Source organism: Mesoplodon bidens, assembly GCF_964165515.1.
Source record: "Mesoplodon bidens genome assembly, chromosome: 6".
NCBI lineage: Eukaryota > Metazoa > Chordata > Mammalia > Artiodactyla > Ziphiidae > Mesoplodon > Mesoplodon bidens.
In genome coordinates, this window is record NC_138162.1 from 72,234,600 (window position 1) to 72,250,810 (window position 16,211).

At 36.5% G+C, this 16,211-nt stretch overlaps 1 protein-coding gene across 7 annotated transcripts in view; it reads right to left on the bottom strand.

Moving 5' to 3' along the window:
* RIC1 (RIC1 homolog, RAB6A GEF complex partner 1) overlaps positions 1-16,211 on the bottom strand; it is a 144,356-nt gene that overhangs the window by 58,300 nt on the left and 69,845 nt on the right. For 5 of the 7 annotated variants that reach the window (XR_014016049.1, XM_081236804.1, XM_081236803.1 and 2 more), the window contains exon 4: positions 1,337-1,444. Coding sequence is in view for 6 of the 7 variants with exons in the window: in XM_081236804.1 (XP_081092930.1) it covers positions 1,337-1,444 (108 nt within the window). In the remaining variant the exon portion in view is untranslated. Of the gene's footprint in view, positions 1-1,336; positions 1,445-5,288; positions 5,393-5,581; positions 5,682-16,211 lie in introns of those variants that run through there. The other 2 variants (XM_081236807.1, XM_081236806.1) reach the window with 2 other exon arrangements.

Consider the following 16,211-nt stretch of genomic DNA (forward strand, 5'->3'; position numbering starts at 1 on the left):
TCTATTCTGAAATAAAATCTGAGATAAAGAGTAACCTGAACTCAATCTCCTGTAGCCCTGATCACATTTAAACAAATAAAAACAACAAAAAGGCATTCTTTTTCTCTGAGGAGACTTAAAAAAAAGATAGATTAAACAAGGCAAGACAATAGCCAGCCACTTGTATACTATTCTATTTAAAATGTTCTAGTATCTGAACTGTATTCTAACAAGAGAAATGATGAAGGAAGCCTTTCGTTAGAACTGTGAATCAGAAGAATTTAAGAAACATATGTATTACATTCAGATAGTTGAATATATTCACGTATTGTATCCATATACGTCAACACCTAATAAGACTACATAGTAGAAAGTCTTTTTTCCAAAACTGTCCCCCTAGCCACTCAGTTCTCATGCCCAGTTTCTTACGTATTCTTCCAGAACAACACATAAATTACCACCACCAGCTCGCTTTAAAATAAAATAGTAGCATTTTTATGTACAGTATACCTCACTTTTTTAAACCCAACAACATATTTGGGAAGTTTTTTCAAGAAAAAGTACCCTTGGGCTTCCCTGGTGGCGCAGTGGTTGAGAGTCCGCCTGCCAATGCAGGGAACACGGGTTCGTGCCCCGGTCCGGGAAGATCCCACATGCTGTGGAGCGGCTAGGCCCATAAGCCATGGCCACTGAGCCTGCGCATCTGGAGCCTGTGCTCCGCAACGGGAGAGGCCACAACAGTGAGAGGCCCGCGTACCGCAAAAAAAAAAAAAAAAAGAAAAGAAAAAGTGCCTCAGTGTTTTTACAAATGCATATGAGTATCTTTTTAAGTAACATGCACTATGTTATACCATTCAAACAATTCTAGATCTTATCAAAAAATATAAATTTCTAAATAAAATTACAGTTGGTATACCCAAATTGTGGGCTTTATTACAGTAATTTAAGTATAATAATGTACCATCTGTAAAACTTTATTTTGTGTGTGTGTGTGTGTGTGTGTGTGGTACGCGGGCCTCTCACTGTTGTGGCCTCTCCCGTTGTGGAGCACAGGCTCCGGACGCACAGGCTCAGCAGCCATGGCTCACGGGCCCAGCCACTCCGCGGCATGTGGGATCTTCCCGGACCGGGGCACGAACCTGTGTCCCCTGCATCGGCAGGCGGACTCTCAACCACTGCGCCACCTGGGAAGCCCAAACTTTACATTTTTTATAAGGGCTAATCAAGAATTTTTAGGACTAAAAAAAATGATCCTCAATGAAAAGAAATAAAATCAACTTTCTTACTGCTCATGCGATTAACAAACTACACTGTATATTGTCATCACAAAATGCTAAATTTAACCGAAGTACTGTACCTCATGATGGGTGCTTGCAAATCCAATATTTTCCTCATCTCTAAATTTAATGCTGGAGCACACTGTTCTTCCTTAAAATGGGGTGTCCCCTTCACTTGTGGACTTCCTCTAAAAAAAAGCAAATACGCAGGATTAAAGAGAAAGATACTGAATTCTCCTCCACTCTGTGACTAATAGCCAATCAAATAAAGTAACACAATCAAACGTAAAAATCAGGTGTTCATCCTTTAGGTTCTCAAATGAAAAACATACTTAAATTCCACTATAGCAGACATATCTATCAATTAGAAATAAATGTGTCTGACCAGTGTAACTTATATTTGGGGGAGTGGGAATGGAGGGAGAAGAGGGAGAAGAGCAAAGAATCTTCGGGAAAAAAACAGTAAAGACAGAAGTTAATTCTCAAGGGAACCAACAGACATTTAAAATGACTGACAGCCCTTTCTGAGTTGAGCAACTACGAAACTTATATATCATTCTATTATACAGTGCATGTCCGAAGTGATCCAAATCGTCACCTCATCTTCCCTTGCTCCACTCCTCGTTCTTAATTCCTATCCTTTAGGTATGTATCAGACTTAAGGTCAGATTCAGGGATGCAATTAGGAGATGTTTTACATTAAGTGGCAAAATGGGTAAATTCAAAAACTCCTTGGCACTAGATGGCTACACTAGAGTGGCTAGGTCAATGCCAACATAATTGAGCTGTCACATACAAGCCCTCAAAAGGACTATAAAGCTGTTTTGGAATCTTTATATCCATAGGGCATTGGACCATTCTTTCTCAATGCCTGTGCTAGAATTTAACAGCTATCTGTCTCTTCTCTTACTATCAGCTATCACTTACTCTAGGCAACAATTAACCTGCCTACATCATCTTTCCTTCTCATCACCTACAATCCCAGAAACCAATTTGTCAATACTATTAAAACTAAGTGCAAAGAATCTAACAAGTTAAGGTTCCTAGCTTTGTGAAAATTATTTGGATGCTCAGAAAATTATTTAGATGCTTACTTATTAGTTTTAGATTACTTTCCATACAGAAACCTGGTGGTGCTTTATTACTATCCTGCTCTGCTACTTCCATGACCTGGAATATTTGATTCCTTCTACGTGTCTGAATGGCTAAATTGGCTAATGTTTAACCAAACATGTTCATGTTCAATTAGTATGTTTGATATGACAACCCTTAAAAGGACACCATGAGTTATTAGTTTACAGGAGTCATATCTGAATTGCTAACCACACAAAACACTGTGATGAATTTTCTGAGATGTTCTCCATGTACATCTAGTTTTAAAGTTATTATTCAAAGTAATACATACACATAAATAGTCAAACAGTGCTAGAAGGCTTATGACAAACAAAAACAACTACTGAAGTAGTCTTCTTTCAGTGAGGAGGCAACCAGCTTGAATTCTTTGAGCTGTTATCTTCTTCTATTTACCTGCGTATTTTTTAAACCATGTGTTTACACTGCTTTAACATCATTAATTTTAGACATTAACTTCTTATTCTCATTTACCCATTTTTTCCCATCCTCCCAACATAATTATACCAAACTGTTTTCATTATGATGATTACATAAATATTTTTCACTTCTGGGTCAAGTCGTGTTCAGTAATCTTTCCTTAAATAACTTGATAATTTTCCACATGCTTTCATTTGCTTGGTTTTCTTTAAACTTATACCTAAGTCATCTCATACTCCTTAATAGCTCTGACAAAACAATTCTCAATATAGTCTTCTATGTGGTCAAACCTGCTACATAGTTTATCATTTCCATTTCCCCTCTGCCCTTGAAGGCATCCCTCTTTATGCCCAATGCCCTACTAAGTCTAATGCACAGCTATCAACATGATATTTACTTTGTCATCATCCTTATGATTTCTTTGCTTCTTTCCTAAGTTGAACCCTTTATTTTATAGATCCTGTATCTTCCTCGGTTCACATATTCTTGGGGCTTCCTAGAAAGGTGCGTGAGAAGTAAACTTAGAACTCTCAAGTCTGAAATGTCTCTATTTTATTATGACACTTGAATGAATGTTTGTTCCTTCAAAAAAGACTACGATAAAGTTGTCTGAAAAGACATTTCTTCTGCCACTGTTCTATATCCTGGGAGGGTCTGTCAAATGTTTCTTTTAATGCTTTTATTGAATTTTTAATTTCTGCTATCATACTTTTCATTCCAGGAACTTTCTCAAACCCACTTCCCCTTTTTTCTTATAGCACCAATTTTTTTTTAAATTAGGCAATACCTGTTTAAGGTGGTTAATTTTCATTTCCCCAAAGTGTTTTTGTTCCCTGTATTGCCTATTTCCTCTGAGTTTCCTTTTTTCTGTTGGGTGTCTCTATTTTATGTTAGAAACTTTCCTAAGATGGATAACATCTTTCTTCATGTTCAAGAGGTTAATGAGAAAAAACTAATTATAAGCTCTATGTGTTCAAGTTGGGTTGTCAACTGGTGGACCTCAGGGGAGGCATTTTTGTTTGAGGTCTTCCAATATGAGAGGCTGTTGGGTCATTCATCTGGAGTGATTTAATTTCCCTAGGAAGAATCCCTCAATCAAGTACAGAAGCCAGAAGTCTGGAGCCAAGCAGGGGAAGAAAGCTTGACATCCTATTGTTCAGTACAACTTTCACTTAGTCCCCATCTTCAGTTTAGCATCTCATCCTTGCCCTACTCTGTGTCTGGAATCCCTCTGGTTTAATCAGACATCCTGTCTCCTGTGAGGTGAGAACATAGAAATCCTATTCCTTACTCAGATTTTTGAAACAATCCCCATCCTGTCTCCTGTGAGGTGAGAACATAGAAATCCTATTCCTTATTCAGATTTTTGAAACAATCCCCATTTATGGCTCCTGGTTCACTCCTATATTCTGTGGTACTAGTGCCTGAGCCATTCTAGGGTTTTGCAGATCAAACAAGTTGCTTTTCATCAATATCATATATGTAACCTTAGGCTCTCAGGTTTGATATTCTTCCTAAGTCATCTATTTTTTCTCATCCAATTTTTAGGTCATGGGTTAGAGATACCTCCAGCTCTCATTAAAGATGAAAACAGTATTTCAACTTTTTGTTCTGTTGGTGATTTTCAAGAAAAAGGTGGAAACCTCATTACCCATCTTGAAACTGGAAACTATTTTCCTTTATATAGATACTATCATTTATTAGAGCTCAAAGTATTGTAAGAATTTTATAGCAAATTTAAGTAAATCCTGACTTCTTAATGACTTCCATTATAAAATTAGGAGATAAACTTCACAGTATAATTTCCACCCCTTCCTCCAAACATACTAAAATGCAGTAAACTGTTAAAAATTACATTAACAAAAAAATCTAACTTTCTGATCAAAAATATTATTACTTATAGTTCAACAGTAATTTGAGAGTATTGCATCAGATTTTTGTAAGGGAGAGCCAAACTATGAAGAGCACTGAATGCCAGGAAGAAAAAAAGCAATAAATTGAGCAGTTACCAAGTATGAGTGTACAAAACGTTCTGCACACATTATGTCAATTGATTGATTATAATCCTTTGAGTCAGGCATTATTATCTGTATTTTTCCAGAAAAGAAACTGAAGCTTCAGTTTATTATTAAGAATTTTGTTTATGGTCACAGAGCTAGTAAGTGAAGGAGTTAAACTGAAAACTACTAGAGTTAAAGAGACTAATAATAACCTTTGTGTACATAAAGAAATATTACAGTGAATGCTAAAGAATGGATTGGTGATAGAGTGGGGAGGGAGCAGTCTGTAAATTAATTAGGAGACTGTTACTAAGAGTACACAAAGGCATCTACTAGCAGTGGCAGTAGAAATGTCTTTTCAGACAATTTTATCATAAGCTTTTATGAAGGGATATGATAAAAACATATTGAGAATTATAGTTCCCAGTCATTAACAGAGACTTCTCAGAGACAGACAGATACAATCACATTGTATGCATACCTGGTTGTCATTCAAGCTATTGAAACATAATATATTCTTCATTCTTGGGTACATAGAACTGTGCTTTCCTCACCACTTAAAATTAGGTATGGCCATGTGACTTACTTTGGCCTATAAAACACAAGGGGAAGTGACTTCTGTCATTTCTGGGCAGAGACTTTAAAGAGCCAACACTTGGTACACAATGCTCTGCTTTTATCCTCTACCGCAGGGACTTAGCCTATGCTGACTTAAACAGTACAACTGGCCCTTGGTGTGTGCAGGGGATTGTTTTCAGGACCCACCATGCATACCAAAATCCGCTGATGATCAAGTCCCACAGTCAGTCCTCTTTATCTGTGGTTCTGCATTCACAGATTCTACCAACCGTGCATCATGTTGCACTATTTGTGTTTACTAAAAAAAAAAAAAAGTGCATAAGGGGAGCTGCACAGTTCAAACCCATGTTGTTCAAGGGTCAACTGTATACCACATCAAATAATTGGGAGTTGTTAGACTGTGGTCCAGTAAACCCCAACAAATTAATAGTTTGTGATTATTATTCATGAGTGATTTTATTAACTATGTAGTCTGAGGAGTAGGAAGAAAAAAGAATGAAGGAAAATGAACACAGCTTAAGAGACTGTGGGATACCACCATACATACCAACATAAATATAATGGGAGTCCCAAAGGCAAGGTAAGAGGAAGAGGCAGGAAGAATATTTGAAGAAATAATGGTTGAAAATGTCCCAAATCTAATAGAAACATGAATCTAACCATCCAAGAAGCTTAGCAAACTCCCAAGAAGGATAAATTCAAAAAGATGCATACCAAGATACATCGTATTCAAACTACTGAAAGACAAAGAGAACCTTGAAAGCAACAAGAGAAGTGACTCATCATATACAAGGGATCCTCAATAACATTAGCAGCCAATTTCTCATCAGAAACCGTGGAGGACAGGGGCAGTGGGATGACAATGCAAATGCTGGAAGACAAAAAAAAAGTTAACTAAGAATTCTTTAACTAGAAAAACTATCCTTCAAAAATAAAGGAGAAATTAAGAGATTTTCAGATAAACAAAAGTTGAGGGATTTTGTCACAAGCAGATCTGAACTACAAGAAACACTAAAGGGAGTCCTTCAGGTTGAAATGAGAGAACACTAAACAGTAATCAAGAGCCATATGAAAAAAATAAAGAACACCAGTAAAGGTAACTACATAGGTGAATATAAAGCCACCAATATTGTATTTTTGATTTGGAAATCCACCTTTTTAACTATATGATTTAAAAGACTAATGAATGAAAAGATAATTCTAAATCTACATTATGGGCACACAATGTATAATGATGTAATGTGTGACAATAAGAACATAAAAGGGGAAGGATGAAGATGTAGAGGAATATAGTTTCGTTACTGAAACCAAGTTGTTATTAATCCAATCTAGGTTGTTGTAAGTGTAAGGTGCTACATAATCCCAAGATAACCACTAAAGAAACCTGAAATATACAGAGAAAAGGAAATGAAAAAGGAATCAAAATTAAACACAAAAGAAGACAGTAATGAAGGAACTGAGGAACAAAAAAGGTACGACACACAGAGAGCAAATAGCAAAATGGCAGAAGTTCTTCCTTATCAGCAATTATTTTAAATGTAAATGGATTAAACACTTCAATTAAAAGACACATTGTCAGAATAGATTAAAAAAACATATGATTCCATTTCTAAGTTTTCTATAAGAAACTCAGTTTAGATCAAAAGAAACAAATAAGTTGAAAGTGAAAGGATGAAAAAAGATACTCCATGCAAATTGTATAACTAAGAGCTTAGTGGTTACAGTAATATTTGACAAAATACTTTAAATCAAAAATTGTTACAAGAGATAAAGGACATTATATATTGATGAAAGTGTCAATCCAGCAAGAAGATATAACAATTATAAACAGATAACACATGTAACAACAGAGTCCCAAAACACATGAAGCAAATACTGAAGCAACTGAAGGGAGAAATAGTTCTAAAGTAACGACTAGACAATAGTTCTAAAGTAACGAATGGACAATATCCCACTTTCAATAATGCATAGAACAACTAGACAGAAGATTAGTAAGGAAACAGAGAGTCTGAACATTATAAACCACTCAGACCTAAGATGTATACCAAACTCTACCCAGTAACAGCAGAATACACATTTCTTTCGCAAATGTACATGAAACATTCTCTAGGATAGAACATGTTAGGCCACCAAAATGCCTCAATAAATTTAAAAAGATTGAAATTATCTTCTCTGACCACAATGAAATGAAACTAGATAGCAGTAACAGAAGGAAAACTAGAAAATTCACAAATATGTGGAAATTAAATAACACCTCTGAGACAGCCAATAGGTCAAAGAAAAGACCAAAAGGAAAATTAGAAAATACTTTGAGACTAATGAAAATGAAAACAAAACAGCATAGGAGGCAGTGAATGCAGTGATCAGAGGAAAATTTACAGCTAAAATGCTTGCACCAAAAAAGAAGAAAAATCTCAAATCCATAACCTAACTTTCACCTTAAAAGGATCTAGAAAAAGAGCAAACTTAACTCAAAACTAGCAGAAGGAAGCATATAAAGACTGGAGTGGATATGAACAAAAAACAGAGAATGGGAAAACAATAGAGAAAATCAAGCAAAGCAAAGGTAGTTCTTTGAAAACATCAACAAAATTGAAAAACCTAAGGAAAAAAGAAAGGAAGACTCAACTCACTAAAATCAGAAATGAAAGAGGGGACATTACTACTGACCTTAGAGAAATAAATGGGTTATAAGAGAATCCATGTATTTAGTGAACTTGAATTTCCTTCTTTCCTGAACACACACAAATTGTCTTAAATATCCAGTGGAAGCAGATTATGTTTAATAATTCAAAAGTCAACCTAGACAACAACTGCAACTTACTAAGAACGTACTAACTCATTGTTCTCATTTTATAGATGCACAAAAACATAGAAAGTAACTGATCAAGCAGCTTTTCCAAAGTTATTGCCTATAAAAAGTAGAGCCCAGACTGAAACCCATGTGGCTCTAATTTCAAATGCCATTCTCTTCTCCACATCTCTAAACTGCTATATATTTATCAGAGGTAGTAATATTAAGTCCAATATCATAAGAAAGTAGGGAAAATGAAATTAAGCCAGTTTAAGAGTTTTGTTTTACTGATGTATTTTTCATGAATTAAAAGCAGTTTCCAGGCTTCCCTGGTGGTGCCAGTGGTTAAGAATCCACCTGCCAAAACAGGGGGCACGGGTTCAAGCCCTGGTCCGGGAAGATCCCGTATGCTGCAGAGCAACTAAGCCTGCGTGCCACAACTACTGAGCATGTGCTCTAGAGCCCGAGAGCCACGACTACTGAGCCCGCATGCCACGACTACTGAAGCCCGCGTGCCTAGAGCCCGTGCTCCGCAACAAGAGAAGACACCACAATGAGAAGCCCGTGCACTGCAACAAAGAGTAGCCCCCACTCGCCATTAACTAGAGAAAGCCACGCACAGCAATGAAGACCCAACACAGCCAAAAATAAAAATAAATTTATTTTTTAAAACAGCAAAGTTTCCTAGCTTTCCATTCTAATGAATGCAATGCATTCATGTCAATGAACAGCCCCCAAAGGGCAATGAAAAATGAAATGAGGGGTAGCTCAACTACTAGTCAAACTTCCCATAGCCTTGAGGAGGGAGTAGTTTCCCACTAAATTGATAAAAATAAAAAGCAAACTACAGTACTCAAAAATGTATCATAAAAATTACAAAGAAGTCTTAAAAGAGAAAAAATTGCCTTTAATATATATGTCAAGTATGCTTTGGAGGGCTAAACAAGATGATACAGAAAACTGTCACTATGCAATTAAATTCAACAGGCATTGATTTCAACAAAGTCTAGTGTGCAAGAAATCTCAAATACTTTAAGTGCCAGCTAAAGAAAACAATAACAGGGCTTCCCTGGTGGCGCAGTGGTTGAGAGCCCGCCTGCCGATGCAGGGGACACGGGTTCGTGCCCCGGTCCGGGAAGATCCCACATGCCGCGGAGCGGCTGGGCCCGTGAGCCATGGCTGTTGAGCCTGCGCGTCCAGAGCCTGTGCTCCGCAACGGGAGAGGCCACAACAGCGCGAGGCCCACATACCGCAAAAAAAAAAAAAAAAGAAAAGAAAAGAAAAGAAAACAATAACATAGCAGATAATCTGATGGATTTGGTGGTGCTGGGGGTGGGGCGAGCAGTGCACGACACAGGGAAATGGGATAGGAATTTCAGAAGTATAGCTAACTATACAGTGTTTTTCCTAGCAACATAACTTACCCTAAGGCCTATCTTTCCTTCCAAGTATAGCTCAAATCTCCTTATCTACAAACCTTTCCCTGACAACTCAAGTATTTTCCCCTGAAATGCTATTACCACCTTTAGGGATGTTCATTCACTTGGCATTTGCCACTGCATATTGCCATTAATTTTAAATATGTCTCTCTTCATTAGCATCTTATACCTTTTCAGCAACAGAATAGCCAGTGCCTTACAAATGATAGTAAAGCATACAATAAGTGTTTGATGATGATGAAAAAAAATCTCATTCCAGATTTTCACATTTTTTTTCCAGTTTCTTGAGGTGTAATTGACATAGAACACTGTATGAGCTTAAGGTGCACAACAAAATGATTTGCAATATGTATACACTGTAAAATGATTACCACAATAAGATTAGTTAACATCCAACACCTCACAGTTACAATTTTTTTCCCCTTGTGATAAGAACTTTCAAGATCTACTCTCTTACAACTCAGGTTATCAAATTTTAAAATGATTCTGGAATGTATTAGGCTTGATCCAGGAAGTTCTGGCAATTCTAGGTGAATTCTGGACCAAAAGGCTTTGGTTCTCCGACCATAGTTCTGGAAAGGCTCAGGATGGTTTCTTTCATCAAACTCCATACCTCCTGTTTCATCATTTTCAGTCAACCTAATTGTTTACCAGAGTATCAATAATGAAAGTATTTGGGCATGAAATAAAATTATGATATCTTGAATGTGCTAAAACATACTCAGAGAATAAAGACTGAAAATTGTTCAAGCTGACTGATGGACACATAGGTGGTCATCAGTCACGTTATTACTATACTAACAGAAAACTGGTGCCAAATTAGCCCTCAAGAAACAAACAAACAAACAAAAAACTGGGCAAAATATATAAAACAACCATATTCAGACACTGCATAACAGGCAGCACAGGACTATAATCCTGAGTGAAGGGAGACAAACAAGGTTTTCTGATAGAAGTCACTTTCTAGACTACCATGTATGGTGGGAAGACACAAGCATAATATGGCAGTCTTGTTACGCTGAGGAGAAAAAGATTAAAGTTCAGGGAAGCAGAAGCAGCTATTTGTGGAACAGAGTACAAGAGAGGTGAGAGATACAGAGAAAGAGCTCTAGAAACCTAGAGCTTAAGGGATTCCCCTTAAGTCTTGCTGAATACTAAGCTATGCATATATATGGTGAAACCCCACAAGGTCAGCCAAAGAATAACTACCAGAGTTTTAAGCTGTACCGTTCATATAGGGCTGAGAGACATTCCAGTTCTAACCACATAAAAGAGACCTCATTAAAGACCCAGGACATTAGCAGAGAGCTCAGAAGGGCTAAGCTAGTCTACACTAAAGGTTGAACCTACCCTAAAAATACATAAACAAGCTTCAAAAGGATCAAGAAGCTCTCCAACTTAACTGCCATCCAAAACGAACCTCAACATTCTTTAAAGCAAAAGAATGAAAATCAGACACTTGATATCTAATACAATGCCCATGATCCAACCTAAAATCACTAGACATGTGATATGCCCCAGCAACTCAACTCTTAGGTATTTATTTACTCAGAAGATATAAAGCTAACTGGAGAGTGAAATGAGACTGGAATCTGAAAAAGCAGACAAGGTTCACAATTTCACTTCTTACTTTTTATGTCTCTCATTATTTGTGTGCTTTTTAATACAATTTTTAAAGGTTACCTTCTATTTACAGTTGTTACAAAATACTAGATACATCCCCTGTTGTTGTACAACATATCCTTGCAGCCTATCTTACACTCAATAGTTTGTACTACTACTCTCTCACCCCTGTATTGCCCCTCCCCTCAATGGTAACCACTAGCTTGTTCTCTGTATCTGTGAGTCTACTTCTCTTTTGTTATATTCACTCGTTTGTTGTATTTTTTAGATTCCACATAGAAGTGATACACAGTATTTGTCTTTCTCTGACTGGCTTATTTCACTTAGCATAATGCCCTCCAAGTCCATCCATGGTGCTGCAAATGGCAAAATTTCATTCCTTTTTATGGCTGAGTAGTATTCCATTGTATATATGTATATACACCAATTCTTCTTTATCCATTCATCTGTTGATAGACACTTAGGTTGCTTCCACATATTGATAATTGCAAATAATGCTGCTAGTAACACTGGGGTGCATGTATCTTTTCAAATTAGTGTTTTTAGTCTTTTTTTGACATATACCCAGGAGTAGAATTGCTAAGTCATATGGTAGTTCTATTTTTAGTCTTTTGACTAAAAATACGGTTTTCCACAGTGACTGCACTGATTTACAGTCACACCAACAGTGCACGAGACTTCCCTTTTCTCCACATCCTTGACAAGACTTGTTATTCATGTTCTTTTTTTATGATGGCCATTCTGACAGGCGTGAGGTGATATCTCACTGTGGTTCTGATTTGCATTTCCCTGATAATTAGCAATGTTGAGCCTCTTTACATGTGTCCGTTGACCATCTGCATTTCCTCTTCAGAAAAATGTCTATTCGGATCTTCTGCCCATTTTTTAATTGGGTTGTTTGTTTTTTTGATGTTGAGTTATATGAACTGTTAATGTATGCTGAATATTAATCCCTTATCGGTCATGTTGTTTGCAAATATTTTCTCCCATTCAGTAGGTTGTCTTTTTGTTTTGTCAATGGTTTCCCTTGCTGTGCAGAAAGCTTTTATTTTTTTTAACATCTTTATTGGAGTATAATTGCTTTACAATGGTGTGTTAGTTTCTGCTTTATAACAAATGAATCAGATATACATATACATATATCCCCATATCTCCTCCCCCTCTTGCATCTGCCTCCCACCCTCCCTATCCCACCCGTTTAGGTGGTCACAAAGCACTGAGCTGATCTCCCTGTGCTATGTGGCTGCTTCCCACTAGCTATCTATTTTACATTTGGTAGTATATATATGTCCATGCCACTCTCTCACTTCGTCCCAGCTTACCCTTCTCCCTCCCCATGTCCTCAAGTCCATTCTTTACATCTGCGTCTTTATTCCTGCGTCTTGCTGTGCAAAAGCTTTTGGGTTTAATTAGGTCCCATTTGTTTATTTTTGCTTTTGTTTCCTTTGCTTTAGGAGACGGATTCAAAAAAATATTGCTGTGATTTATGTCAGAGTGTTCTGCCTAAGTTTTCCTCTAGGAGTTTTATAGTATACAGCCTTACATTAGGTCTTTGATCCATTTTGAGTTTATTTTTGTATATGGTGTTGGAGAATGTTCTAATTTCATTCTTTAACATGCAGCTGTCCAGCTTACCCAGCACCACTTACTGAAGAGAATGTCTTTTCTCCATTGTATATTCTTGCCTCCTTTGTCAGATTAATTGCGTATAAGTTTGTGGATTTATTTCTGGGCTCTCTATCCTGTTCCATTGATATGTGTGTCTGTTTTTGTGCCAGTACCATACTGTTTTGATTACTGTAGCTTTGTAGTACAGTCTGAAGACAGGGAATGTGATTCTTCCTGCTTTGTTCTTCATTCTCTAGATTGTTTTAGATATTTGGAGTCTTCTGTGTTTCCATACAAATTTTAAAATTATTTGTTCTACTTTTGTGGGAAATGTCATTGGTATTCTGATAGGGATTGAACTGAACCTGTAGATTGCCTTGGGTAGTATGGTCATTTTAACAATATTGATTATTCCAATCCAAGAACATGGTATATCTTTCCATCTGAGTCATCTTCGATTTCTTTCATCAGTATCTTACAATTTTCTGAGTACAGGTCTTTTGCCTCCTTAGGTAGGTTTATTCCTAGGTATTTTATTCATTTTGATGTGATGGTAAATCAGACTGTTTCCTTAATTTATCTGATAGTTCATTGTTAGTGTATAGAAATGCAACAGATTTCTGTATATTACTTTTCTGTCCTGCAACCTTACCAAACTCACTGATGAGCTTTGGTAGTCTTCTGGTGGCATCTTTAGGATTTTCTACGTATAGTATCATATCACCTGCCAACAGTGACAGCTTTACTTCTTTTCCAATTTGGATTCCTTTTATTTCTTTTTCTTCTCTGACTGATGTGGCTAGGACTTCCAATACTATGTTGAATAAAAGTGGCAACTGTGGGTACCCTTGTCTTGTTCCTGGTCTTAGAGGAAATGCTTTCAGCTTTTTCACCACTGAGGATGATATTAGCTGTTGGTTTGTAATATAGGTCCCAAATCAATAAAATCAGGAATGAAAAAGGAGAAGTTACAACCAACACCACAGAAATACAAAGGATAATAAGAGACTACTACAAACAACTATATGCCAATAAAATGGACCACCTAGAAAAAATGGCCAAATCCTTAGAAAGGTATAATCACTCAAGACTGAACCAAGAAGAAATAGAAAATATGAACAGACCAATCACCAGTACTGAAACTGAATCAGTAATTTAAAAACTCCCCAAAAATGAAATTCCAGGACCAGATGGCTTCACAGGTGAATTCTACCAAACATTTAGAGAAGAGTTAACACCTATCCTTCTGAAACTATTCCAAAAAATTGCAGAGGAAGGAACACTTCCAAACTCACTCTATGAGGCCACCAACGCCCTGATACCAAAACCAGACAAAGATATCACACAAAAGGAAAATTACAGGCCAATATCACTGATGAACACAGATGCAAAAATACTCAACAAAACACTAGCAGACCAAATCCAACAATACATTAAAAGGATCATACAACATGATCAAGTGGGATTTATTCCACAGATGCAAGGATTTTTCAATATCCACAAATCAATCAATGTGATACATCACATTAACAAACTGAAGAATAAAAACCACAGATCATGTCAATAGATGCAGAAAAAGCTTTTGATAAAATTCAACATCCATTTATAATAAAAACTCTCCAGAAAGCAGGCACAGCAGGAACATACCTCAACATAGTACTTGTTTGTTTTTATAAGAATATATTCATGGACTACCAGTGTAAATTTTTTTAAAGTGCCATGGGATCATACATGAGGGATCAGCTATTTCTTGGGTACAAGGTAAGATAGGAGAGTTGAGGTCAAAAGCTTTATAAATACTTGACCTGAGCTTGAAAACAAAGTGAGATAGCTTTCTTACATAAAAAAGATAGTGGTGAAGGCATACCAAGTAAAGCAAATAGCAAATGAACAGAATTAAAATACATAGGAAGTGTGGGTTCAGTGTGCTAGAGATAGGGGAAAAGCAGGTTCTAAATGCCAAGCCAGATCTCTTGGACTTTATTTTGTGGGGACTGGAGAGCAACATAAGTTTATGACATAAGGAATTAATACCCTGAATATATAGAGAACTCCTAAAACTCAACAGCAAAAACCCAAAACAACCTGATTCAAAAAGGGGCAGGACTCAAAACAGACATTTCTCCAATGATATACAATCGGCCAATAAGCACATTAAAAGAGTACCTAACATCACTATCATTAGGGAAATGAAATCAAAACTAAAGTGAGATACCACCTCACATCTACAAGTTACTATAAAAATACATATATAACAATAAGTGTTGGCAAAAATGTAGAGAAATTAGAGACCTTGTGTACTAAGTACAGAAAATGGTACAGCCCTTGAGGATAATAGTTTGGCAGCTCCTCAAAAAATTAAAAATAGAATTACCATAAGATACAGCAATTCTACTTTGGGGTATATACCCAAAGGAACTGAAATCAGGGTCTCAAATAGACATTTGAATACCCATGTTCATAGCAGCATTATTCACAATAGAATGTGGTATATACATACAGTGGAATATTATTCAACCTTTAAAAGGAAGGGAAGTCTAACATATGCTACAAAATGAATGAAACTTGAGGACATTATGCTAAGTGAAATAAGTCAGTCACAAAAGATAAATATTGTATGGTTTCACTTATATGAAGTACAGATAAACCTTGAACAACCTGGGGGTTAGGGATGCAGACCCCCATGCACTCGAAAATCTGTGCATAACTTTACAGTTGGCCCTCCATATATGTGGCTCTGCATCCTTGGATTCAACCAACCAAGAATCCTGCAGTACATATTTACTGAAAAAAATCCATGTATAAGTGGACCTGCACAGTTCCAACCTGTGTTGTTAAAGGGCCAACTATATAACTATACTTTAAAACAGTTACGATGATAAATGTTACAATATGTGTATTTTACCACAATAAAAAATTTAGAAATAAAAAAATTTACTGATATGATCTTTCTGAAATAATATTCCAGGAAGTACTGATGTATAATGCTAGCATTTTTGTATCTTTAGATCCAGGTGTTAATTATTTAGAACAAAGTTAATCCAGACTTTAAAAAAAAGTTTCTGAGACAAGAATCACATCATCAAGTCTCTGTTTTGAAGAATAAATCTGGTTATCAGTGCAAAGAATGGATTTCTGTATGGAGGAGAAAGAGACTAGAGGACAAGAATGAGTTAGTAAACAAGCTTTTCAATAGGCAAGGAGAGGCCATGAACACCCCTAATATGACAAGTGAGAGTAAAATACATACTAGCAAATTTTAAAGGCACTAGAGAATTGTAATCAATCAATACAATTTTATTACCAAACAAAGAAGAGAAATAGAGATTACAAGGTTTTCAACATCACACACTGTATAAAA